The sequence below is a fragment of the Vipera ursinii genome, assembly GCF_947247035.1.
Source record: "Vipera ursinii genome assembly, chromosome: Z".
In the NCBI taxonomy this organism is placed as follows: Eukaryota; Metazoa; Chordata; class Lepidosauria; order Squamata; family Viperidae; genus Vipera; species Vipera ursinii.
In genome coordinates, this window is record NC_139517.1 from 115,715,696 (window position 1) to 115,741,725 (window position 26,030).

The following is a 26,030-nucleotide window of genomic DNA, read 5'->3' on the forward strand; positions in this document are numbered from 1 at the left end:
AAAGGAAAGGAAAGGATCCTACATCAATTCCTGTTAAATATATTTTGAACCAATTGTAGCCTTGCCTTGTAAAATGTTTATTTTTTAAAATAAATAAAGCATAGTGACTTCAGCCAAAGAAAAGAGGAAAGTTATAGAACTGGGTATCTAATCTGTGCAGATGGCCATATTTCATCAAAGGCTGAATTTTCTAAGAGTTGGTAATTTCACTACCTGGATAAATACAAATGACCATGTATCAAGTGGCAAATTGCTACTGTAAAAAACTGAGGCATTATCTGGCTTGATTTGTGTTTTTATATTAACACAGTAGTAAAACCAAAGTTTATTCGTTCATTTTATTTCTTTATATCATAAATTTAGAAACCATCCATCTCATTCAGTGTGACTCATCCCACCTCTTGATCACAAAAAAGCTTTAAGGACCAAATGTGTTCCCCAGGCTTCCAACAAAAACAGATAAAACAGGGGCAGTTTTTAAAAAGCTGGCACTTTTTTCAACTGACATGCTTGAAATTGGGAATGGGATTAAGACCTCTACCAAGGGCTGCTTTGAGCAGACTGACACAGTGACATTTCCCACATAGCAGACAGGGGAACCTGCACTAGAACTCAAATTAATGTATCTGCAGAATCAAGCTTTATCAATATTGCTGAACATTCTACACAGTAGATATTTGCTCAATATGTATTATTTAGTTTAACACAGAAGCTAATAACATGAAAGTGAATTTTCTACAGTATGTATGTACATATGGTTTTCAAAGGCAATCTTGATTGTAACAGTACTTAACAAACACTGCATTTTAATTACAGGACACGACATTCGGCAGAAGTCATGATGGACAGCTACTTACATCCTTAACTTGTTCAGAAGTGATAGGCTTGTTGAAGGAATCAATTGCTCCTTCTGACACAATTATAATATTCAACCTTTTCTTTCGGGCACGGTTCTAGAGTGAAAGAAATTTAAGACAGATCAGTAAAGCTACAGAAGCTGAAATAAACAGTGGAAGACTGAATTCTGAACATAGCTAGGAAAGCTTTTATTTACTGCATGAGATACAAATATTCTAAATATGCATATATGGCATTTTGGGTCAGGAATTCTAGGAATTGAAGTCCACAAGTCATAAAATGGCCATCATTCCCTACCCCTGGTCTAGAATTTGTTGGAATTCAAGGCCCACACAGAGCAAAGCTGGACATTCTGGGAACTGTAGTGAACCATGCTTCCCCAAACCAAACCTATTCATAATCACAATTCCTGAAGGTTGTTGAGATTTCTTGCTGTCTCATGATAAAGTTGAGTGTAAGAATTAAGGCAGACAACTCTTCTGACACAAGTTGAAAGAGAACAGCCCATAGTTTTCAGAAATAAATTCTGCCATTAAAATGAATTTTTGAGGCCTTATTTTTGGGGGAAAGATGTCAACAAGCCCAATGTTTAGTGACATTTTTGTGCATCTGTGCTATTTGAGCAAACCAACCTCCTGCTTTCAACAGTAACTTAACCATATTGTTTTGCAAGCTGCCTAGAGCCATTAAGGGAATGGCCACATTTTCTTAGCTAAAAATAATTGGACTGCAGCGTGCAGCATGGGGCTACCCTCCACTACAGTGCTCCATTTTTAGAAAAGAAACACAAGAAAGATAATCTAAGAATGCCAAATGAAACAGCTTTCACAGGCCATGTTGTCCCTTTTGGTCCAGTTGCTGTTTAGAGACTGGAAATTTGGGTTGTTTGTGCTCAGCTTTCACCGGGGATCTGATAATCTCCTAAGGAAGCCCAAAGCTGAGAAAAATTACCTCAGAAAGCCTAGCACACATGTGATCTTCCCATCCTTCCTCAGGTGGATATTCAGGGATAAATACATAGTCTGCACCGCAGGCTAAAGCACTAACAAGTGCCAGATACCTAGGGCAAAGAAGAAATTCCCAATCAATATCTGAAGTGTACACCACAACGTTTTACTAAAAATGGTTTATCTTGCTGATACGTACCCACAGTGTCTTCCCATCACTTCTAGGACGAAGGTCCTCTGATGGCTACAGAAATCACAAGATAGATCAACAACAAAACAAACAGTAAGATACTATCCAAATGTACAAATCTTGAGTTTGCCATTAAGTGGATGACTCCTATGCTTATATTTTTGTTTCTTTGTTTATTTCTTGTTTCCTTCTCACACTCTCTCAGATGGACTTTCCTTAATTCATGGTCTAGCTGGCAACAAGTCTATAGTATCATTTTATAAGAAATACCGAAGTTTTTTCCCCTCATATTTCTCCACAATTACTACTGGAAACCACCACATCACTCTAAAGTTTAAGGAAAAGTTATTATTTACAAAGGGGCTGCAGGCTATTCTTTATGTTTGCTATTACCTTTCAATTATGGATACTACCAGAACTCAAAAGTAGATTTGCACAATTTTTTTTTCTCCCCAACACGTTTCTTCTTATTGCCTTGCAGAACTATGCAATAGACAGTGAAAGCACAAGAAAAGGAAAGTCCAGGTTCTTCTTTCCCCTGTCATATATTTGCGTGCCACATTCTTATCACAGCACCTCTCTAATGATGTGACAAATTCCACTGAACGTGATGAAAAGGCTCAGCTGCCGGTTTTTAGGAGTTCATGCATGCCTCCCAAGGCTCATTTTCCATCAGTCCCACAGCCAGCCAAAGGTTGCAAACTTCCAAAGATTAGATAATAAACTACAGTGTGATCCTGGCATGCTCGACAAAGTACTTTTTTATGGGTGAAATGCAAGAAGGAAGCCCCCATTTGCACTGGGCCCTAATTTTCCTTTCTTTACTAGTTCCCATTCAGCTAAATGAAAAGGGGTATTTGCCTTTAAAATTCTTTTCCAAGAAGACAATATGAAATGTTCTTCTATTAAGTTAATGATAAAATTCTAAGAGGATGTTTATGATTAATTAAATAATATCTGTATGGAGAATCTGCACTCTCCCTTCCACACTCCTTCAATGCCAAGAGAAGACATCATAGGGGGGGGGAAATCCTCCCATTAAGCTTTTTAAGATTGCATGGTATAAAAAAGTTTGGAAGGGCATCTGCCTGATTGGTAAACGTTTAATAATAATTTAAAAAACACAGTAATACCAGCTGTAGCATCTGTCATGATACCAAGTATGGAGTAAACTCCTAAATATCATAAATATCTGGGAGACAAAAGGCAACTATCTTGACAATAAGGTTAAGAAATAGAGTGTTTTTCTCAAGAAACAAATTTCTATACAGGTAGTCCTCAACTTACCAAACCCAACTGAACTCAAAATTTTTGTTGCTAAGTAAGATATTTGTTAAGTGAATTCTGCCCCATTTTATGGCTTTTCTTGCCACAGTTGCTAAGGGAATCATTGCAGTTGTTGTTAAGTGAATCCAGCTTTCCATTGACTTTGCTTGTCAGAAGGTTGCAAAAGGTGATCCCATGATCCCAGGACACTCAACTGTCATAAATATGAGTCAGTTCAAGTGTCTGAATTTTGATCATGTGACCACAGGAATGCAATGGTCGTAAATGTGGAAAAACAGTCATAATACACTTTTTCCAATGCTGCTGTAACTTTGAACAGTCATTAAATAAACTGTTGTAAGTAATGGACTACCTGTACAGCATTTCCATGTAGCTATTTTGAAGCATCTGAAATAAAGGAAGAATTTTCTTATGTCAGGGAATCATATATTGAAATGTACTGCATCTTTTTTCACTTTTTTTGGCTTTCAGAATTTTTTTAACTTAGTTGTGCTTTATTGCAAAAGGTTCCAGGTTGCACTAACCACAATTTGGTCTTTTGAGGTACAATAAGCCATTGATAGCATTAAAAGGGAAATAAATGCTTCCAAAGGCGTGATGGGGCAGGAGTGGGCAAAAAGAGCAGTTTTTTTGCTATCCATATGGAGGACCTGAAATGGATTTCAGAGATGCTCAGAAGCTAAATCAAAAAGTATGCTATGATAAACCGCATTAGCCCACAAATACAAATTATTATTATTATAGTATGGAATGCCCTATCCCAAAAATGTTAATATGAATTAAATCTTCCAGAAAAGACTGAGAACTGTAGAAGTTCTTCAGCTATGATAAACCTTCCTGAAGGAATCCATACCAATTGGTTTTCTAAAAAGGGAAAGGAAAAGAGAATTTTCTAGCCAACACAAATACCTTCCCTGTCTTCTCTCTGGAAAAAGTGTGTGAGGAAAGGCCATCAGAGTCTGGATTTATACATCAATTTAAGTACAGACTTGCTGAAACTTGTTCACACAACACCTAACCACAGACCATAGTTTATAAAGCAAAATGAATAAATTCCTACAAGTTGTTACTCTAAATCAGCAAATTATCTTTTGGCTTAGTGCAATCTATGAAGACAACTTGTTTGTGGCAAGGTAAGTTTTGACTGCCACTGAAGGAAAGGCAGAAAAAAAACACAAAACCATGGTTTCATGGCACAGTTTTCTAAAGTATGAAGTAGGAATATTATTTTCAGGAGAAAGTCCTCCTTGATATTGTAACTACTTGCTCTTATGGTCACAAAATATAATACAGACAACGTGGTATATGATCATTTTAGCAGAAGATTGGAATCAATGAGATTTCGCGTTTCAGTGTAACTATTGAACTATGGATTTTTAGCTTTTACTTGAATTTTCTTGATGTCATCTCAATCTTTCTGACATTTTTTCAGTGAATAAAATACCTCTGAGCAGTAGTCATGATGGCATCCACAACTTCAATGATTCTATGCAGGGCAGAATCTGTGCCAATAGTCATGTCTGTCCCACAGAAGTCATTGTCAATAGACCCAACCATTCCCACTATGTTGAGGTAAGCATAGTTCTTTACAGCTTCTTCTTCAATCTCACCTGACCAAAAAGGGAAAAAAAGAAAGAAAAAGAAAGAAAAAGAAGTAATAATATATCCAGAAGTACTCAAGAAAAATCCCTTCCCTTTGAGTCTCAGAGACATCTTTAGGACGACCCTAGTCTCAAGATATACATAATATCACTTTAGCATTGTATAGCCCTATAAGAACATGATATGAAAAGAAAGAAGTTAATTAGACCTTTTAATTCAGAATATAAACTGTATGCTGTATATAGAAATTTCCTTTTGGCTGTTTTCAGGAAGGATGAAAAAAATAGATTGGACACCATCAATATACCAGCCTCATTGAATACCCTCTGGAATGTCTGAGAAGCTGTATTTTTTTCAACATGGGTGTGAAAAATTTCAGGTACCAGATTTGAATAAGACCTCTCTTCAAACTTTGGACAACCATTGCTCAATAGGAAGGAGGAGGAGGAGAAGGGGGAGGAGGAGGAAGAGATGGGGTAGGAGAGAGTGAGGGGGTGGGGGAGGAGAGAAGGAGAAAGAGGAGGAGGGGTAGGGGACAGAGAAGAGGAGGAGGGGAGGGGAGAAAGAGGCCATTTTAGATTTGTAGATAGGACTCTGCACATTTTACCATATTATTCGTATTTAAATGAGAGTAGTTATGCTTTACCAAGAATGGCCCAATTGGTGAATCTGAGCCACTTTTACATGACCTTGCAATTTTAACCAAGAAATGGCAAATCACAGATATTTCTCACTGTGCTATTCACAAGGAAAGGCAAATATTTCCCGAAGCCGAAAGGGAGCAACAAGCTCTTTCAGTTCTGAATGCTAGCTTCTACCATACATGGCGAAGTTTTACCAAAATGAGCACAGTTTTCAGAGAGGAAAAAAATATTCTTGTAGGCTGATGACCTGAAGAACAAGACAGCTTCACAATCAGTACTGTAATGCTGGTTCAAATGGATCTTCGTAGTCATTTTTCTTACCACAAATAGAGGGTGTTTTTCAGAACTGCCGTTTTCATAACTGAGAGGCAAACAAGAAGCTTAGCAGAGAGAGGGAGGGAGGGAGGGAGGGAGGGAGGGAGGGAGAGAGAGAGAGAGAGAGAGAGAGAGAGAGAGAGAGAGAGAGAGAGAGAGAGAGAGAGAGAGAGAGAGAGAGAGAGAGAGAGAGAAGGAAAACAAAACCTTCTGGCAACTTTACTTTTCCTTCTCATGGGGTGAGATCTTGCAGATGCCTGTTTGGAACTCAACTACTGCAATAGCTTTCATTTGCAGAATATCACAGCTTATAGAAATAAGAAATAAAATTGGGGGGGGGAATATGAAAGTGAGAAAAGATCTCTAGCAACTGGACAATTTCATGTACACAAGAACAAGCTTTGAGACATTTTGTGGGCTCTGGGTGTTAGATATGTTTATGATGGTTGCAGTGTCAAGTGTTCAGCTTCCCCATTTCTTAACATCCATCCCAAAAATAGAAGTCAGCTAAAAATAACAACAAAAATAGCTAGTTCATGTCATGCTCTCCATCCTTCTTCGAATTGAAGATTTCTGATACTGAGGTTGCCTCTCAAATCTTCTAAAGGATAAAATTGCTGGCTCTAATTCATCCTCTTGACCTACTGTATTTATATTTTTCCTTGCTTCTCCTAGGTGATTATTTTCTCTCAATAAGTTCCTAAAATACATGAATTGAAAGGGGTCCTTTAAGCCAATCCTCGATCTGAAAAAGCAATCCAAATTATTCCGTCTTTGTCCAGCTTCAACTGGTTATTGATATAAAAGGAGGGATCCACAACAGGAAACTTACAGTCCCCTCCAGATCTGACACTGGAAAAAGAACTCAAAGAAAGAGGAAGTGAAGGCAGGGATAAATAGATCAGGTACACTGACTTTGTTTGGCTAACAAATAAAGTGGGGAGATTAGTTCATCTAAAGATTTCACCGATAAGATGCTGGGGATTGATTACATGTAAAAAGACTGACACAAGTGATCAGAGGACAAGAAAAATGGAATGGAATGGAATTAAGAGGCCAATGACAACAGAAGCCTGGACAGAAGAAAACCGCAACAAATGAGGAAATCATGGACCAGTGAAAGATGGAAGGGATGACTTTGTACAATGTTGGAAGTGATCAGACTTGGCAATGGATTAAAAAAACAATGAGGGGGTGAGGGGGAGTGAAAAGAGAAAGAGATAAAAGTTAAAGCTATGTATCTATTCACCAGGGTGGATGAAGAATTGTTTATCAATGGATAAAGAAAATATTGCAGGAAGATGCATGAAAAATGTGCATAAAAAGGAATTTAAAATGACTGCAAAGTACCCAAGCAGCAATATCAGAGAAGCTGAGTAAGTAAAAGTGATTGTGTTACGAGCACTAGTACACAGTATGTTGACCACACTGTTGGCCACTTACTTCCTTGCCTCATTTGCAAGATGTGCTTCATTATCAGTGAATCTATTCATCCATAAAAGCAAACAAAAGCAAGACATCAAGACAATGCTAGTACAGTTCACTGCATATGCCTTCTGCCAGGCAATTCAGGAACAAATTGCATGCTGTTCTGACAAGAGCGACCCATTTGAAGAACCTATATCTGTGGCTGATACCAGAATTATGGTTTATAAAGGACATCAATTAACTTCATGACCATTTAAGAGCACAGAATCCCTCTGTGAGAGGGATGGGAAGTTCTCAAATATGATTAGATAGATAGATAGATAGATAGATAGATAGATAGATAGATAGATAGATAGATAGATAGATAGACCATTAATTATTTCCAGTGCAATTGAAATGCCACGAAGCATTTCAGCACACAAATGGAGGATGAGAAAAATTAACAGGAGGTACAATTAAAGCCCAGAAAAAAACTCAGAGTATTGCAGACAAAGGAACTATGTAGAGAAATGAGGTCAGCAAGATAGCTGAAAATCGGAACTGATAAAACTAATACAAATGCCCAAAGAGGAGATAATTGCTGGAAATGTAGCTGTGATCTGTAAACAAAAGAAATTAAAGACCACAAGAAAACTGATGTATTTCCCAAGGGGGAATAAAGATGACCAACACTAAAAGAAACATGTAAGTTTGCAGTTACACTTACTCTTAAGTGTGTACATAGCAACTCTGTGCCCAACAGTGTTGGGATCCTATTTGTGAATCTCTCTGCGTGATAGACATCACATATTTAGAAAAATTAACACATATATACAGCTAGAACAATTAATCAGTGGAATGGCTTGCATTCGGAAGTTGTGGGTGCTCCATCGTTGGACTCTTTCCAAAAGAGACTGGAATTGTATAGGGTCTCTAACTGAGCAGGGGGTTGAACTAGAAGACTTTCAAGGTCCCGTCCAACTCTATTGTATTTGTTACAATGACATCTGCAAAGCTAATCATTTCATCCTGTCATGCTGCTATGTATTCGTGCAATACCAAAAGATTTTTCCTTATTCTTTCATGTGAAGCACCAGGAGAACCAATCTGGCATAGGATGATGGCTCAAAACATTCTACAGGGATGCTTCCAGAGTCCAACTTTTTCATTCCCTCCACTTGTCTCCATTTTCTAGACTCAGAACATGCCTGAATTCCAAACAATTGAATTTGGGGTCTTCTGCAAACAAACCAGGTCTCCAACCACCAAGAGCCTTGGTGGAGCAGTGGGCTAATGCCTCCTTAAGTAACACCAGCTGCCTGCAGTTAGTGCAGGTTCGAGTCCCACCAGGCTCAAGGTTGACTCAGCCCTCCATCCTTCCGAGGTAGGTAAAATGAGGACCCAGTTTGTGGAGGCAATAAGCTGATTTTGTAATAATGCCGCTGGGAGGGGGGGCGAAAGCCCTAATAAGCAGGCATATACATAGAATGAAGGCTATTACTAAGCACATTGATTTGTGCTTTAAATTGTAAGCCGCCCTGAGTCTTCGGGGAAGGGCGGGATATAAATGGGATTTTTTTTAAAAAAAAACACCTTTCTTTGGATATCTGTTCTATACTAACTAGATATCCCAGCTGTCACTAGTTTAAATTGCTTTAAGGCACAACTTGGGTTGAAAATATGGAGTTTAGGAATCACTGCTAGATTCTCATGATTGGATAGTATCAGCACTTTGGAAATGAAGTAACAGTATGGAAAATATAGGCAATCCTTGAATTATGACCATAATGGAAGCTGTCCATCATAATCATCACTCATGGCTATAAAGCAACGCAGTCCTGGGGCCAACCTCATTTCACAATCTTTTTTGCAGGTGGTGGCTAAGCAAACATGGTGGTCGTAAAGCACGAATGCAACAGTCATTAAGCAAATCAATGGTTTGCTATGAGTGTGGTTTTGCCAAAAATTGAAAGTGAATGCCACTTTTCAGGAAAACCACCATAAAATGTGTACACTGCAAATGGCCATAAATGCAGTCCAGTGGCCAAGCACTGAAGTGCAGTCATGTGATCAGAGGGTGGGGCATGAGAACATGAGGACCTCAAATACAGGTTGTAAGTACCCCCTCCCCATGTAGCTCCATTAGAATTTCAAACGGTTGCTAGGCAACCACTTGTAAGTTGATCACTACCTAGAGATGTTCTTGTGGCATACATTGGTGATTCAGTGCTTTGACAGCCACAAGATAACCTACCATTTTTTGCTAACTCTTCCAACAGGCCATTCCACTCTTTCCGAAAGAGATTAGCACCGGTTAAGCTGCCATCTCCCCCAATCACACAAAGGTTTGTGATTCCACGCTTCACCAGATTGCAGGCTGCTTTCAAACGACCTTCGCGAGTCCGAAAAGCTTTACAGCGAGCGCTGCCAATAACAGTCCCCCCCTAAAAGACAGAAGGAAAAGTTCAGCTAAGAAAAACAGATCTCGTTTCAGTGGCCGTAAATCATCCATAAGCAATATTTAGTGCCCATTGGAATAGGGAAAAAAATTCTCTTCATTATTACTAAATATAGGCAGATAATAAAAGTTGCTTACAATATATATGACAGCCTTTCACAACTAGCACCCTCCCTCCAAAGATGCAGAAATTACAACTCTCACAACAGCCAGGCATGGCACTCATCTTAATCCATATCACACATATATTACAAACCTATTTTCAAAAATGAAAATATTAGCTGTTGTTCCACTTTCCTGGCTTTGTTGAACTTACTATTCTCTTCTACCACACCCTCGGCATGCCCTGTAGATGTGTAAACACAGTAAGATTAAGGAGGCAGGAGGAAATTTGAGTGCTGGCCAAATCTTGTGAAACAGAGAATCTGTATTGTGTATGATTGCAATATGCCATTTCCTTTTATCAAATGCTTAATCACAGGTATTGTGCTGTGACCTGCCTATAGAGGTGAAATAAAATTTGTTTGCACTGTTGGAAGACCTGAAAACTAGGTTAGAGACAGATCATCATGGAGCAAATCTATCCTTGTGGTTGTTAAGAGTCAACACCAACTTGATGGCCCATAATTAATCGAACATTAAAAAGGTAAAGGTTCCCCTGCACATGTGTGCTACTCTAGGGGCCGGTACTCATCTGTGTTTCAAAGCCAAAGAGCCAGCGCTTGTCCGAGGACGTCTCCGTGGTCATGTGGCCGGCATGAGTAGATGCCAAAGGCGCACAGAACGCTGTTACCTTCCCACCGTAGTGGTCCCTATTTTTCTACTTGCATTTTTACGTGCTTTCGAACTGCTAGGTTGGCAGAAGCTGGGACGAGTAACAGGCGCTCACTCTGTTACGTGGCACTTGGGATTCGACCCGCCAAACTGCCCACCTTCTGATTGACAAGCTCAGCGTCCTAACCCACTGAGCCACCGCGTCCCTAATCGAACATTATACCAGCACAAAAGAAAAGTTATGTAACTTGAAAACATTGCAGTTTTTCCAGATATTGTACTGATTCCTCAGTAGGCAGAAAAGAGCCATGGAACTGATATTCAAGAGCAGCACCCTCAATCCAAAAGCAATTTTTTAAAAAAAACAAACCCAGCATGACAAAGCTTTGTAAAGGGTCTCATTATTAGACAAATGAAAAGCAGCATATAAAAACACCAGACTCAAGACTTGGTGCAGAGTTTCTGTTGCAAACACACTGGAAAAAACTGGAGAGCAGCAGAAAACAAGAATGTCAGTAAGTCTTAATATCTATGGACATTCTCAGGCATCCAGGTCAGGGAGTTGTCTCAAAAGTTCCTTTTCAAAAAGCAACTGGACTACTTGTTCCTTGAGGAGGAGGAGGAGGAGGAGGAGGAGGAGGAGGAGGAGGAGGAGGAGGAGGAGGAGGAGGAGGAGGAGGAGGAAGAAAAAGTTTTGCTTCTCACTGAAGAAGCTTCATCGATTCAACTGATGAAGCTTCTTGGGTGAGAATCAAAACTTCTTCCTCCTCCTCAAGGAAAAAACAGTCCAGTTGCCTTTTGAAAAAGCACCTTTGAGTCAATAAGTCTTCTTGATCATTCAAATATGTACATTATGTTATCTCTAGTCTTTTGGGAATGATTTAGTACATTATCAGGTAAGTATCTGTATTAATATTCCCCTTAATTTGGTACCTACCACTTGGAGGATACTTGAAACACTCTCCCATGTAACTTCAACAATATGTTCAGCCCCATCAACCATACCTTGGTATCCCTGTGGGGGAAAACACAGTATATAAGAGAGAGAGGGAGGGAAGGAAGGAAGGAGGAAGAGGGAGAGAATATATAAATCATGCAAGAACCTTTCCCCCCCCCCCGCCCCCCAGATAATGAAATTTTAAGGTTACACTCTAGAAATGCAAGCAAGTACATGCACAGGAAAAATCTCAGAGAACTGTGAATTTCCTTTGCTGTCGATCACGTTCAGCCATCTTTGTCTCATCTTGAAAAGCAATAAGCAGGATCAGACTTCTATTGCATAGCTGCATTTGACACCCCAGGAAACCCCATGGCTATAAGCTAAATGTATCATTGCTGTGCCGAAAAACCTAAATGGACACATCCATAGCTGTCAGCAGGGTTAAGTCTAACATTTTTTGGTTTTCTTTTATTGAAAGCTAACATAATCAGTAGTATTAAATAGTGCAAAAGTTGATAAAATCTTCAGTGCTTATATTGGAAGTTCCAATCCCTGGAACTACATATTTAACTGGACAACTGCAGCTCATTAGAAGACCTGTTACTAGGAGACAAAATGCCAACATTAAGATTATATCTAGGGCTCCCAGTGGTACAGGCAGGCAGCTACATGCTGTGTTACATAAAATATTTGAAGCGTGTTTGTGTGTGCGTGCATGTTTGCACTCACCAACATTCTAAATTAAATGCCAAATGTCTACCAACAGATAGAACCTCATGTAAAACAGGAAATGTTGCAACGGGTTTCCCATTTTAGCAGTAAGTCTGTAACTACTACAGAGCAGGAATTCATATAACTCAACGGAGAAAGATGGAATATAAAGTAAGATTAGGGGCAAGTGTAATCCTGGAAGAAAAACGTGACTTTTATTATTAAACCTGTATTTGCAAACTAGACATCTGGCACGTATGCCATGCCTGGGTAACCCCAGGAATGCCTAATCCCAAGGCAAGGTAGACAGATTTTGTTACATTATCCACGTGCGTATTTATGCTCTACAGTAGACAGAAGCCATGTGATCAGTACAACCTAGAACAAAGGAGAAATTTCCTGGCAGTGAAAACAATCAGTGGAGCAGCTTGTCTTCAGAAGTCGTGGGTGCTCAGTGACTGGAGGTTTTTAAGAAGAGATTGGACAGCCATTTGTTTGAAAAGATTAAAGGGTCTCTCACTTGAGAAGGACAGAACTAGAAGACCCGCAAAGTCCCTTCCAACTCTGTTACTCTGTTCTGTTCTGTTCTGTTCTGTTCTGTTCTACTGCCATTGTAATCAAGATATAAATATGGAATGGGGAATCATCTGTCCTTGCTAAGAAACTTCTATAATACAGTAACAATTTGTCCAATTATGTTCCAGTATGTACAACTACTCCTCCTTGACATCAAAAATCATGCATTAAAGGGCATGATATCTCTTATTCATTTTTTTCCAGTTAACAAAACAATCGAGGTGAACCAAAATCACTAGAGCCTGTTCCTCAAGAGGTATTTGAGTTTTTAGTCTCTACTTTATATCATGAAATGGGGGAAAGAGCGTTTTAACATCTGCACCTCTGAGTTAGTCATAATTCCTTAATTTTCAGCTCCTTTCCCAAAATCTAATAGCATTAAAACCTCTGAATTTGAAGCTCAGATGTTTCTAGCATCACCTGGGTACACCCTATTTAATGGAGAGCTGACACCTTTAATAAAGTACAGGTAGTCCTTGACTTACGTTTGTTAAGTACCATTTGAACCTTACAGCAGCACTAAAAAAAGAGACGTATGACTGTTTTTCACACTGAACAACTGTTGCAATATCCCCATGTCACATGTTTAAAATTCAGGTGCTATGCAACTGGCTTACATTTATGATGGTTGCTGTGCCCCAGGGTCACATGATCACCTTTTGTGACCTTCTGACAAGCGCAAGTCAATGGGGAAGCCAGATTCACTTAATAACAGTGTTAACTTAACACTTAACAACTGCAGTGATTCACTTAGAAACTGTGTCACAAAAGGTCATAAAATGGAGCAAAACTCAATAACTATTTTGCTTAGCAACAGAAATTTTGGGCTTAATTGTGATTCTAAGGACTACTTGTATTGCTTGAAGAGATGCATATTGCTTTACAGCATAGGATTAACTGTTCTATTGGGCTTTCCTTGCCAAATCACTTATTTAAAAATACAAATAAATCACCCTTCCCCTACTTTCCCTGGGTGTTTAAGAGAGGGGAGGGAAACATGGGATCTATCCAGAAGAAAGATGGATATGTTTGAACTGCAACTAGACCTTTTTAAGGTTAAAGGTTAACAATCTACTCATTCATCAATCAAATTTAATACAATCTAAGTGCTGCTGCCTAAAATAAACCATCATAAATCAGGTTTGGGACATAGCAATATGGTTGGAAAATTGCCATAGAAAATCAGGTACTATTGAGTCAATGAGAACAGGGAAGTTACCCAGGTGTGACGGAGAGAGTAAAATAAAAGGAGGAATATGTTTTCAGCCTTGCAGTTTCCTGACCACAAACAGCTTCATCACAGGGTTAACTACCATTTCAAAAGCCCTCCTTTTTCTCATACAGTGGACAATTCCAGTTGTCTAAGTCTAACTTTCAGAAAAGTATCTACAGCAGAAAAGTGCCATTTCAGCTGACCTCTAGCCACTGTTCTCCAATCTCATCCTTTCCAACTGAGCTGGGATCACAGATTCCAGGCTTCCCATTCAATCCTAGGAACTTCAGTCTCAGTCTACATACAAGCTGGCCAAGGCTGTTAGGAATAAAGGCCTGTTTTCTGTGACACACTTTGGTATCTTAAAGCACTGGAATCAGAGCGATAACATAATCTTTTACTGGAAGAAATATATCCATGCTGAGTTCTGTTTGCTAAATACCAAACTTAGCACGCATTGCACTGACTGAGAGCAGACACAAAAGAGCTATCAGAATAGCAGTTTGGCTGACAAGGGGGGGGGCGTGTTCCATTCTCCCACAACCTCAGAGCACATATAATTGCTTGGGAAACCATGTCAAACTGTAGCAGAGGGGTGAGGGTGGGAGATGAGTGGGAGAAGCCATTAGCTGAATAAAGATGAGGGACTTAGTACTCACTCACTACCCCAAACATATAAAACAATTCCAGCACCATTATCTGTCCTATCTGGCACAAAAACAGAAGCCACAGTTAACATGGATTAGATTGCACTGTATTGCATAGTAAACCCAAGCTGAGATTTTAGTGGACAATTACATCAGCTTCCTTCTAAGTGACATTCTCTAAATGGATATAGATGAGTGTATCACATCTCCTATGATTCTCAGCTAACAGTGACTTTCACAGTACAAGTATTCCTCAGCTTACAACCATTTGTTTATGATTGTTCAAAGTTACAACAGCGCTGAAAAAAGTGACTTATGACCACTTTTCATAGTTACGACCTTTCCAGCATCCCCATGATTATGAGATCAAAATTCAGGTGCTTGATTCATATTTCTGATTGTTGCTTATCTTTTGTGACAAGGAAAGTCAATGGGGAAGCTTAACAACCGTGTTACTACTGTAACTTAACAACTGAAGTGATGCACCTAACAACTGTGACAAGAAAGGTTGTAAAATGGGGCAAAACTCACTTAACAAATGTCTCACTTAACAACATAAATGTTTGGCTCAATTGTGGTCAGAAGTCAAAGACTCTCTGTACAACATGAAATTCTTCACCATCCAGTCAGGATCAACTTTGAAATAGTGAGGTGCAATTGTGAGTATACACAAATGCAAATCAAACATGTTTCTGTTGTGTTTGGGGTCATTTTGAAGCAAAATAATGCACAGAGGATGAAATTATTTCAACCACAGATTAACATTTTGGACAGGTACAGGTATGGCCTCAGTCCACAATTTTGCCAAAACCATGATCAGTTGATTTTTCAATTCAACCAAGAGAGAAGACATTTAAACTCTGTGAGGTACCTTGGTGCTCTCTGAGCTTGGTGGTTTTCTTGCAGTTTCATTTCCAAACTAGTAACACCACTATTTTTTATTTTCATTTTATTTTAATCCCATTTATATCCCACCCTTCTCCAAAGACTCAGGGCGGCTTACAATTTAAAGCACAAATCAATGTGCTTAGCAATATCATCACTAGCATTGATGATATTACCTAACTGGTTAATAAAATGTCTGCAAGAAAACCACCAAGATCAGGGAGCACCAAGGACCATGTAGTTTAACCCTGAGTTACAAATATTCTCCTCTATCAATTTAAACACTATCCACTGGTATACCAGGCACTTTAATGGATCTCTCCCTCTCTTCAATTCCACGCTATCTCCATAATGAAACAGCAAACCTCAACCAAACTTTCCACTATTAATCAGGGGAGAACTAGCCAAGATCCTCCTCAATTCTTAAATCAGGACTGACCATGAACAGCCTTGGATCCATTACTTTCTCATCTTGAAGTAAGTCAGGAGAAAATGGAAAAGAAACCAATAAAAGAGTCTGCTCCTCTTAAGCAAAACTGCTCAAAAGGTGTGGACTGAAGAAAAGCTTTCAGCTCTATCATGCTGTACTGAACAAGTTGCCAGTTGCCCTCGCAATAGCAGAAAGGAGAAACCCAGCAAGGATTTGCAGAGCTGTTCTTTGATAAAAGAATTACAGTATTAGGCAGGAAGGAAGGCGCAAAGGACTAGATGGACAATGAAAGGGCAGGACTTGGGCAGGGCCAGTGTTTATCGATTCTGATAAATCATAGAACATTTTATTAGCTCAGGAACTTTTCAAGTAGGGTGGAAAATGGCTCTTAATTTAATTTTCAGATGCATTGGGCACACAAGCGATCTCTTTTAGCCTGCAGAATTTTAGGGAGAGTACTACATACAGGCATTTAGTTCAGCCACTTATTTCCAATAATATGCATATAACACACTGCATACAGGCCATTTGGCAGGCTATGTCCTGAGGGTGTATGAATCAGCAAAGCTCCAACTTGATTCAAAGAAGGCAAGTTTTGATTTCAGATATATTAAGATTCAATTAAAATTCAACTGCCGACTACAAAAAGAAAGTCTCAAAAGGCCTGGAGTGAGTCATTTGGGAGCAGAATAGGTAAAACAACAACAGTGAGCTAGATCTTTAAAAGGACATTAATTCTGGGAAGTGACCACTAAATACTTTCAGGTTTTTCATTGCAATAATTTGAAATATTTTCCCCCGCATATTTTTTTAAATGCAGAGAGAGCAGAGATGAGGAAAAGACAGCACAGGGGCATTCAAAATAACTTGAAAAAATATTTTGGGAGAAGCTGTGCTGAACCAATACTGGAAATATCTCAAACGTTCTTCAGCTAGAAAGCTCTTGTTAAAGATCAAAGGCGTTCTTCAACTAGAAAGCTCTTGTTAAAGATCAAAGGATTCATTGTCCTTCAATGGAAAGCTGATTCATTGGCAAAGTCAGGGAATGCCAAACTTCCAAACTACTTCGTAACAACTGAAATAAAGAGGTTGGAGAACTCGAGTTTGGTTATCACTGTTATTTATTTTATTTATTTATTTTTATTTTAATTCCATTTATATCCCGCCCTTCTCTGAAGACTCAGGGTGGCTTACAAGCTTAGCAGTAGCCTTCATTCTATGTATATGCCTGCTTATTAGGGCTTTCACACACACCCACAAGTGGCATTATTACAAAGTCAGCTTAATTGCCCCCAACATGCATAGAATATGCAATGATACCAAGAAATATTCTGCATTATACCTAATATTCTAACAGGAAGCTCATTGAGGCAAATCTACTTGCAATGAAGAAGTTCCAGCATAAGCAGAACAGAGAGAGGTGAAAATAAAACAGAGGAATCTAATTATTTTTATGTGAAGACGTTAGGGACGATAAAAGGAAATGAAAGGAGAAAGTGCAAAAAAGCTGCAAACCACAGAGACTACATTACAAATGAGAGAAAAAGGCCAAACTTTAAGGAATGATAAAAATAAAAAGGTACTTATTGCAGAAAAGGTAAAATATCATAAAAAAGGGAACAAACCAAATAAAACTAAAGCAATAGAATAAATACTATTTCTTTCTTTCTTTTTCTTCCATCATTAAAGCCTCCTGAAAATACTCTAGCAGAAGAGTTAGATGCAGACAGTAGCATAGCATTCATCCAGGTATTTCAAAGTCAAAGTCGACAGAGATGAAGAAATATATCAACCAATCGCTCATATCAATGTGTCAGAAAGTGAATCAGTCAACCTGCATTCAGCTTTTTCCTTATCTGCAAGAAAAGTTGCAAGAAAGTTGAGATTTTGCAAAGCCAGAAGATACCAGAAATATTTGAATCATCACTAATCTGTCCAAAGATCGTGGAGTGGAGTGGAGTGGAGTGGAGTGGAGTGGAGTGGAGTGGAGTGGAGTAGAATAGAGTAGAGTAGAGTAGAGTAGAATCTGGAAGGGACCTTGGAGGCCTTCTAGTCCAGCCCCCTTGTAAAGCAGGAGAACCTATACCATTTCAGACAAGTGACTGTCTAGTCTAATAATAATAATAATAATAATAATAATAATAATAATAATAATAATAATAATAATAATAATAAGAATAAGAAGAAGAAGAAGAAGAAGAAGAAGAAGAAGAAGAAGAAGAAGTAGTAGTTGAAGTTGGAAGGGACATTGGAGGTCATCTAGTCCAACCCCCTGCTCACACAGGAAACCCTATACCATTTCAGGCAAATGGCTGGCCAGTCTCTTCTTAAAAACTTACACTGCTGGAGCAGTCACAGCTTCTGGAGGCAGGTTGTTCCACTGATTATTTGTTCTAATTGTCAGGAAATTTCTTCTTAGTTCTAGGTTGCTTCTCTCTTTGATTAGTTTTCATCCATTACTTCTTGTCCTGCTTTCAGGTGCTTTGGAGAATAGCTTGACTCCCTCTTCTTTGTGGTAGCCCCTGAGATATTGGAACACTGCTATCATGTCCCCCCCTCGTCCTTCTCTTCGTTAAACTACACATACCCAATTCCAGCAACCGTTCTTTATATTTTTTAGCCTCCAGCCCCCTGATCATCTTTGTTGCTCTTCTCTGTGAGATGGCAGCTTTAGAAATTGGATGAACGAATGAACAAACAAACATTAAATAATTAAATAACTAAATTGTTTTCTTTTCTTCTCTATGTTATATTCAATTTTTCTTTTTTTAATATATTAATGTTAAATATCTGTGGGGCTGTAGGTCAACTAGATAATAAGATTATTTCCCAGTTTATTCTCTCTCATCCTACATTTTGATAGCTAGATTTTTCTCTTCAAGCTCTGGTGATTATCAGAGCTTCTGCAGAATAATAGTAAATACTAACCTCATAGACAAAATACACTTTCGCTTCAACATAGATCCCCATGCGCACCACTGCACGGACTGCGGCATTCATACCTGGAAAAAAAGAACATGGAAAGGCATGATTATCATCTAACATCAGCTGGAAATGTATGTGCAAGTGCACAAATCTATAATCATCACATAATGATACTAATTAAATAATAAATAATTAAACATTATTTTTAAAAGAATAGTTAGATGAAACTAATAAATGCTTGAAACAATACACCCATCAAATACACCCATTAGTAATCTAACAAAAAAGTTGATTTCAAAAGTGCCAGAAAAATTATCATCTCCAACAACTAACTCAGGGGTCTTGAAACTTGGCCCTTTTGTGACTTGTGGACTTCCAGAATTCCTCAGCCAGGCACGCTGGCTGAGGAATTCTGGGAGTTGATGTCCACAAGTCATAAAAGAGCCAAGTACTAAGTAATCAGGGGTCCAGATAGTTCGTTATGGACAAAAAACCTGCTTCAAATCACCATTCACACATCAATTCATTGGGTGATCCTGCACCAGATGGTATTTCTTGTCCTACGCTTGATTTATTCACTTGTATCTACAACTGTACAGGTAATCCTCAACTTATTACTGTAATGGATTTACTGTAATGTTTATTATGTGCAGAGAAGACATTTTGAGGTTCAGACCTATAGTTTATCCATTTCTACGGGAAGGTGTTGCTGGCATTTAACATTTTTGGGTTGGATACTGAAGAGGGTGTATATAGAGGAAGACATAGCATAAGCACAGGAGCAGGACGGGGGCAGTGCATCCATCCTTGTTCTACTTGGCCTCCCTGCGGCTTTCAAAAACATCGTCCATGGTATCCTTCTGGAGCGGCTTCGCATGTTAGAAGTGGCAAACCTATGGCACATGTGCCAGAGGCGGCACTCAGAGCACTCTCTGTTGGCACGCGCGCCACTGCCAGCAGCAGCAGGTCCATCAGGTCGCCACCACCGCCCGGAGCAGAAGCCCCGCCCAGCACAAAGGAGGCGAAGCGGCCGACTAGCAAGCTCGAGTAGAGATGGTAGAGCAGAGGTCAGCAACCATTGTTGATTGGCGGACTGGAAAAAAGGGAGGGGGAAGCATTTTACATGTGTGCATGTGTGCACGGGGCCATGAGCATGCATGCACTGCAAATGGGGTGGGGCTAGTGCCTGCATGATACTCACTAGCCCTGCCCCATTCTTGCATGGTGCAGCGCCTTGTATCGGCGCCATGCAGCACTGTGGCCCATTTTTGCGCCCCTGGTTTTTGCATGCCAGAGGCGGCACTCAGAGGGCACCATAATACTGATGCACCCCTGGCACTTTGCAATAAATAAGTGGGTTTTGGGTTGCGGTTTGGGCACTCGGTCTCTAAAAGGTTCACCATCACTGCTTTATGCTATACTGGTTCACTTCCTCCCTCTGTGGCCACTCTCGGTCAGTGTTAATAGGAGGCGAGAAATCCAGCCCTTGCCCACTGCTTTCCAGGGTCCCTCAGGGCTTGGTACTCTCTCCGCTCCTATTCAACATCTATATGAAGCCATTGGTGAGGTCATCAACACCATGGACTGAGTTATCATCAATATGTTGATGTTAGTCAGCTGTATATCTCAGCTCATGGTGAGTTAAGCAATGCCCTGACTTCCCCCTCGCAGTGCCTGGGGGCTGTTAGGAGTTGGATGGGGAGCAACGGGTTGAAACTGAACCCTGGCAAAACCGAGTGGCTCTGGGTTTGGGGTTCTTTGGCCCATGGAGAATTGCTACCTGTGGCCTTGGGTCGGGCAGCTCTGCCCCAAGGAGACCCAGTGCATCATCTAGAGGTTCTCCTGGATTAGTGACTCCTGCTTGAAGAACAGGTGGCAGTCGTGGCCAGGAGGGTCTTTGCACAACTGCGGGTTGTGCGCCTGTTATGCCCTTTCCTGGACCAACAATCCCTACTCACAGTCACTCATGCCCTAGTCACCTCCCATCTTGACTACTGCAACGCAGTCTACATGGGTCTGACCTTGAAAAGCATCTGGAAGCTCCAGCAAAATGCAGCGGCCCACATGGTTTTGTGCAGATCTTAGTGTGCACATGTATCATCTCTCCTGCAGGAGCTGCAATGGTTGTCAATTTGCTTCCGGATGCATTTCAAGGTGCTAGTTGTCACCTTTAAAGCTCTTCATGGCTTGGACCATGTTATCTGAGGGACCATCTCTTGCCGGTTACATCTACCCAACCCACTAGAGATGAGAGGCAAGGAATGTTGTGGGTCCCATCCCCTAAGGAGTTTCATCTGGCGGGACTCAGAAGAAGGCCCTTCTCCATGGTGGCTCCCTCTCTCTAGAACATAATCCATGAGCAAATGAGATTAGTCCCCACTCTGACACTCTTCCGGAAGGCCCTTAAGACGTGGTTCTGCCAGCAGGCCTGAGGAACCCATGGAAATGAGCCCAATGAATGGCTGGTATGAAAGTGTATTGTCGCCAAGGTGGGCGGCTGTTATTTTATTACTTTTATTTTGCTACTTTTATTTTAATTTCTTGTATGTTTTGCTTTTATGTCTTATAAGCTGCCTTGAGTTGCCATGTGTAAGTAAGCAGCAATGTAAATTTTCTAAATAAATAAATGAAATTTATTATAGAAATCCCAATATTTATAGTTTCCGAGAGATTCTTCCCAGAGTACACACCATGAACCAAAGGAGAGCAAGGAAGACAATCCGTGAAATCAACTCGTTTTCGGGAAACTTTATAGCTGTTCTATCTGTCCCCTCACCCTAATGGTTTTGCTTAGTTTAAGCATCAGCAAGGGAAGGTTACATATTAATAAGGATTAGCTGTGTTGTTAAGTGTCCGGTAGGCACTGGGCACCTAGTTAAGACAAAAGTAGAAAATAATTATCTAACTGGGCCTCGAGCGGAGGGTTTGTTACCTAGCAATTCATTGGGGGCACAAATAGGAAGAGCCAGTTTGTCTAAGTGTCCCTCTCCCTAGGGTCAAATAAAAAATGTAGGTCAATCACAGGAGAGAAAGAATGTAGGGAATGTAAAGAGTCTCTGATGGGTAAAAAACACTCTCAGGAAAATAGAAGAAGCACAGTAGGTGGATTTGAATTTGTTTATACATTCTCCATTGTCAAGTGTTGATCATTTGTCTTGACTGGCCCCTAATCTGCTTGCAGTAAAACACAGTACTCAGCTGTGTTGTGTGATTCACTGAAAAGGTTCCTGAATTGGTGACACAACAATCCACATCAAAAATAATGCTATGGATGTTTTCCGGTAAAAGTGAATAATTTTTTAAAAGAGGATACCTCCTTTTAAAGTTCATGTACTTTTCATTCTTTAAACTCAGTTGATTTTGGATGAATCTTGAAGGAATAAAAAAAATGATCAAGTGAGGGGCATTATCTAAGATGCAAGATAACAATGAACAGTTTGTTGATAGTTCTTTTGCATTAGGGATAATCAATCTGTATGTCCCCCTATAGATTTCATGAAAACCCCAACTCCATTTCTGGAGGTGCCCCATGTTCGCTCTGCTATAATTCATTAACAAATTGCTTGTTTTCAGTGGCACATTTTTGCCCACATTATTTTTAATTTGTTTCTAAACTTTTAACTGAAGACAAAATTCAAACAAAACAATGTAGAAAGTTCAGCCACTGTTAAGGTCACAGGTGATCTTTGATTTACAACTGGTTGTTCAGTGGGCATTCAAAGTTATGATGGTACCCAAAACTATTGGTGGCTCTCTCTTCATTGTCACATGACCACAATTTTATGATGTTTTGCTGAAAACCAGCATTTACTTCCAATTTTCGGCAAAAAAATGATCCACAGCGAACAATGGATTCACTTAATGACCACAGATTCCCTTAATGATCATGGTGGTTCACTTAATGACCACTGCCAAAATGTTATAAAATTGGTTAGTCATGTGATGACTGCAGACTGCATTATGGTCCTAAGCCACGGGCTATCTTTATTACTGTGATATTGCTATAACCTCTGCTGTCATCAGAGGCTTAATTAAAAAAAACCTTGATGTTCCTCTCAATAAGTTTTCTCATCAGTGATTTATAATTTGCATTTGATTTAAACTGCCTGGAGGATGCCAAGTTCCCCATTCTGATACAACTGAAAAGCAGATGGCTTTGAATATGCATCTTTTCCTGATTATAAAACCAAACATAAAGTGCTGAATTCAAAGATGGCTGTTCTTATTATCTCCCAACCAATTTCAACCTGTCATTATCAGCTGTTAGTTTTCTATTATCTTTTTCAGGCGAAATTCTTTCACTGCTTGGCCTAAAAATTGCTTGTGGTTCATGTACATCAATAATCAATAATAACAGGACAGCAAAACCAAGAGGCTCCTGTTATTACTCCATTAAACGAATCCAAAAATGCATTGATTTGTAACATGTAATGTGAAGAAAACAGCTTAGCAATTTGAATCATAAATGATCTCTACTCCATCAAAAACAGCCCCAAACATCTTTGTAGATATGATAATCCTATAAATCACTAGTCCAGGTGCTTAATTTACAACTCCCACGTGGAATTCAAAAACGTGTGAGCAATGTTCTTGCTCTAATAGAAATGTCCTAGAATCCTTTTTTAAAAAAAGTCTCTTCCCACGCAATGTGGAAAAAAAGAAGAAATTGCTTGTTACTGTGGGGTCAGCTCCCCAGAGAAGGAAATATTAAAAGGGCAGGAAAATACATTTCCAAAAAAAGAAGTTAAAGAGGCAGAAAAGCATGCCCAGTTTTTCTTAATAGCCCCAAGTCTCCCTTCCCCAAGCAGAAACCAACTCTATAGAAATGCAGATGTAAAACATTCAGGGAGGTTGGAGCTAAGAAGACTTCTGAAATCTACATACCCCAGCCCCAGGGAGGTGGGCTGGGACAGACAACCAGCAAGAATCCTAGAGGGGCACACCTGGGCTCAGGACAGAATACGTGACAAAGGAAATACCAAGCTTGAAACAGGAAATAACTCCAGACAATAGAGTCCAGGGGGTACAGAAACTCACTACCCACATGTGCTCTCCCCTTCTTTTCCTGTTGGATCCATCTTTCTGTCTGGCTTTCCTCTGCAATAAACTACAACCTACTTCCCAAAGCAGTTGCCATGTTTATTCCCCGCCTGGAGGAACCATGATGAAGGCTTTTCTTCCTACATTACCATCATGGTGTTCTTTTTTAGTATTCTTACTGTACTTAATATCCACTATTGTCTAGATTTGTGGTTTTGATTGACTGTTCTAATCATCAATTAAAAGGACCATCTATCTTGCAGGTATCTTTATGTTCACAGTATTGTCCACTGACTCTGACCAATTTTATTAAAGCTGCCCACCTGCCCACCCAGCAGTTTGAAAGCAAGTAAATTCAAGATTAATAGGTACCTTTTCAGTGGGTAAGCAATAACATTCTGTGTGCCTTTGGCATACATTGATGCTGGCTGGCGACATGACCACAGAAATGGTCTTCAGACAACGCTTGGCTCCCTCAGCCAAGAAACAGAGATTAGCACAGTCTCCTAAAGTTGGACATGACTGACAGGGAAAACTTTACCCTTTGCAGATCCAATTTTCTGGGTCAACATTCAGCAAGAAGAGTATTTCTTGAATAGGGAGGCCCTACAGGTACCATGCCTGGTCATCTCTCATTTGGATTACTGAATGCGTTCTACATGGAGCTATTTGGAAGCTACAACTAGTCAGAATGCAGCAGCGTGAACCGTTCTGGAGGCCTCTAAGGTGGCCCATGTATCATCACCAGTTTTATGTGAGCTACACCAACCTGATTCCAGTCCAATTCAAGATGTTGGTCATTGCTTTATGTCAGGGGTCTTCAAATTTGGCCCTTTTATGACTTATGGACTTCAACTCCCAGAATTCCTCAGCCAGGAATGCTGGCTGAGGAATTCTGGGAGTTGAAGTCCACAAGTCATAAAAGGACCAATTTTGAAGGCCTCTATCTTGCCCCAATGGAATCAGCCCATCTCACACATTCTGGCAGAGAGGAATTTAGGCTGGTTGGGTCTAGGAAAACAGCCTTTTCTGCCATGGCCTCCACTCTTCAGAACATCTTGCCCTGGGACAGGCGATCTATCCCCACCCTTCTGGCCTTTAGGAAGAGCCTTAAAACAACCCTAGAACAATTGGTGTGGGGCCCTTAAGAAGCAGCTAGGCCGGAAGTGGTCAATGGCAGTGATAGACATCACTGCTGCTCTGTTCTAAGCTCATCTTTTACTTTGTGTTTAATCTTTCGTAATTTTAGTTGGTTTTTATATTTACAATGGGTTTTATATTTCTATGTTTATTATATTGTAAGCCTAACCCTATCATCGCCCCAAATAGTGAGGGGGGGCGGTATATAAATTTAATAAGAGATAAATAAATAAATAATTGGCAAGAAGAAAAAAAGGCTTTTATGCAAGTCCTTGCCACACAGTAACTGAGGCTGTATCCTTAATAATTCTTAACTAGAGATAAGTCTGAGCCCTGACACTTCCCAATTTACAGTTTGATCACACTATTGCTGTTGTTAGTTGCGAAGTCGTGTCCGACCCATCGCGACCCTATGGACAATGTTCCTCCAGGCCTTCCTGTCCTCTACCATCTTCTGGAGTCCATTTAGGCTCACGCCTACTGCTTCAGTGACTCCATCCAGCCACCTCATTCTCTGTCGTCCCCTTCTTCTCTTGCCCTCAACCTTTCCTAGCATTAGGCTCTTCTCCCGTGAGTCCTTCCTTCTCATTAGGTGGCCAAAGCATTTGAGTTTCAGCTTCAGGATCTGGCCTTCTAAAGAGCACTCAGGGTTGATCTCCTCTAGGACTAACCAGTTTGATCGCCTTGCAGTCCAAGGGACTTGGAGGAGTCTTCTCCAGCAACATAGTTCAAAGGCCTCAATTCTTTGGTGCTCATCACACTGTTACATAGGGATAAATACTCTACCTACAGTAAGAATCTATAGTGCCTTCTGCTGGACCAGAGTTCAGTGTTTTTCAACCTTGGCAACTTTAAAGTGTGTGGACTCCAGTTTCAAGAATTCAAGTTGCCAAGGTAAGAAAACACTGGACCAGATCAACATGACATCTGTTCCTGCCTGTTTTATCCCCTATCAGGAGATTCCTGAAGATCACAATCAGAGCAGAACTAATAGCCTTGGCTTATGAAATGTTCTCACCATATTCTTGAAAGGTTCAAGTA

At 40.0% G+C, this 26,030-nt stretch overlaps 1 protein-coding gene across 5 annotated transcripts in view; it reads right to left on the bottom strand.

The window, feature by feature from the left end:
• PFKP (phosphofructokinase, platelet) overlaps nucleotides 1-26,030 on the bottom strand; it is a 77,968-nt gene that overhangs the window by 40,286 nt on the left and 11,652 nt on the right. For all 5 annotated transcript variants that reach the window (XR_014494269.1, XM_083378220.1, XM_083378219.1 and 2 more), the window contains exons 2-8: nucleotides 18,813-18,886; nucleotides 11,420-11,497; nucleotides 9,505-9,694; nucleotides 4,727-4,892; nucleotides 2,005-2,049; nucleotides 1,810-1,918; nucleotides 858-953 (exon numbers count right to left, since the gene is read on the bottom strand). Coding sequence is in view for 4 of the 5 variants with exons in the window: in XM_083378220.1 (XP_083234346.1) it covers nucleotides 858-953; nucleotides 1,810-1,918; nucleotides 2,005-2,049; nucleotides 4,727-4,892; nucleotides 9,505-9,694; nucleotides 11,420-11,497; nucleotides 18,813-18,886 (758 nt within the window). In the remaining variant the exon portion in view is untranslated. The remainder of the gene's footprint in view (nucleotides 1-857; nucleotides 954-1,809; nucleotides 1,919-2,004; nucleotides 2,050-4,726; nucleotides 4,893-9,504; nucleotides 9,695-11,419; nucleotides 11,498-18,812; nucleotides 18,887-26,030) is intronic.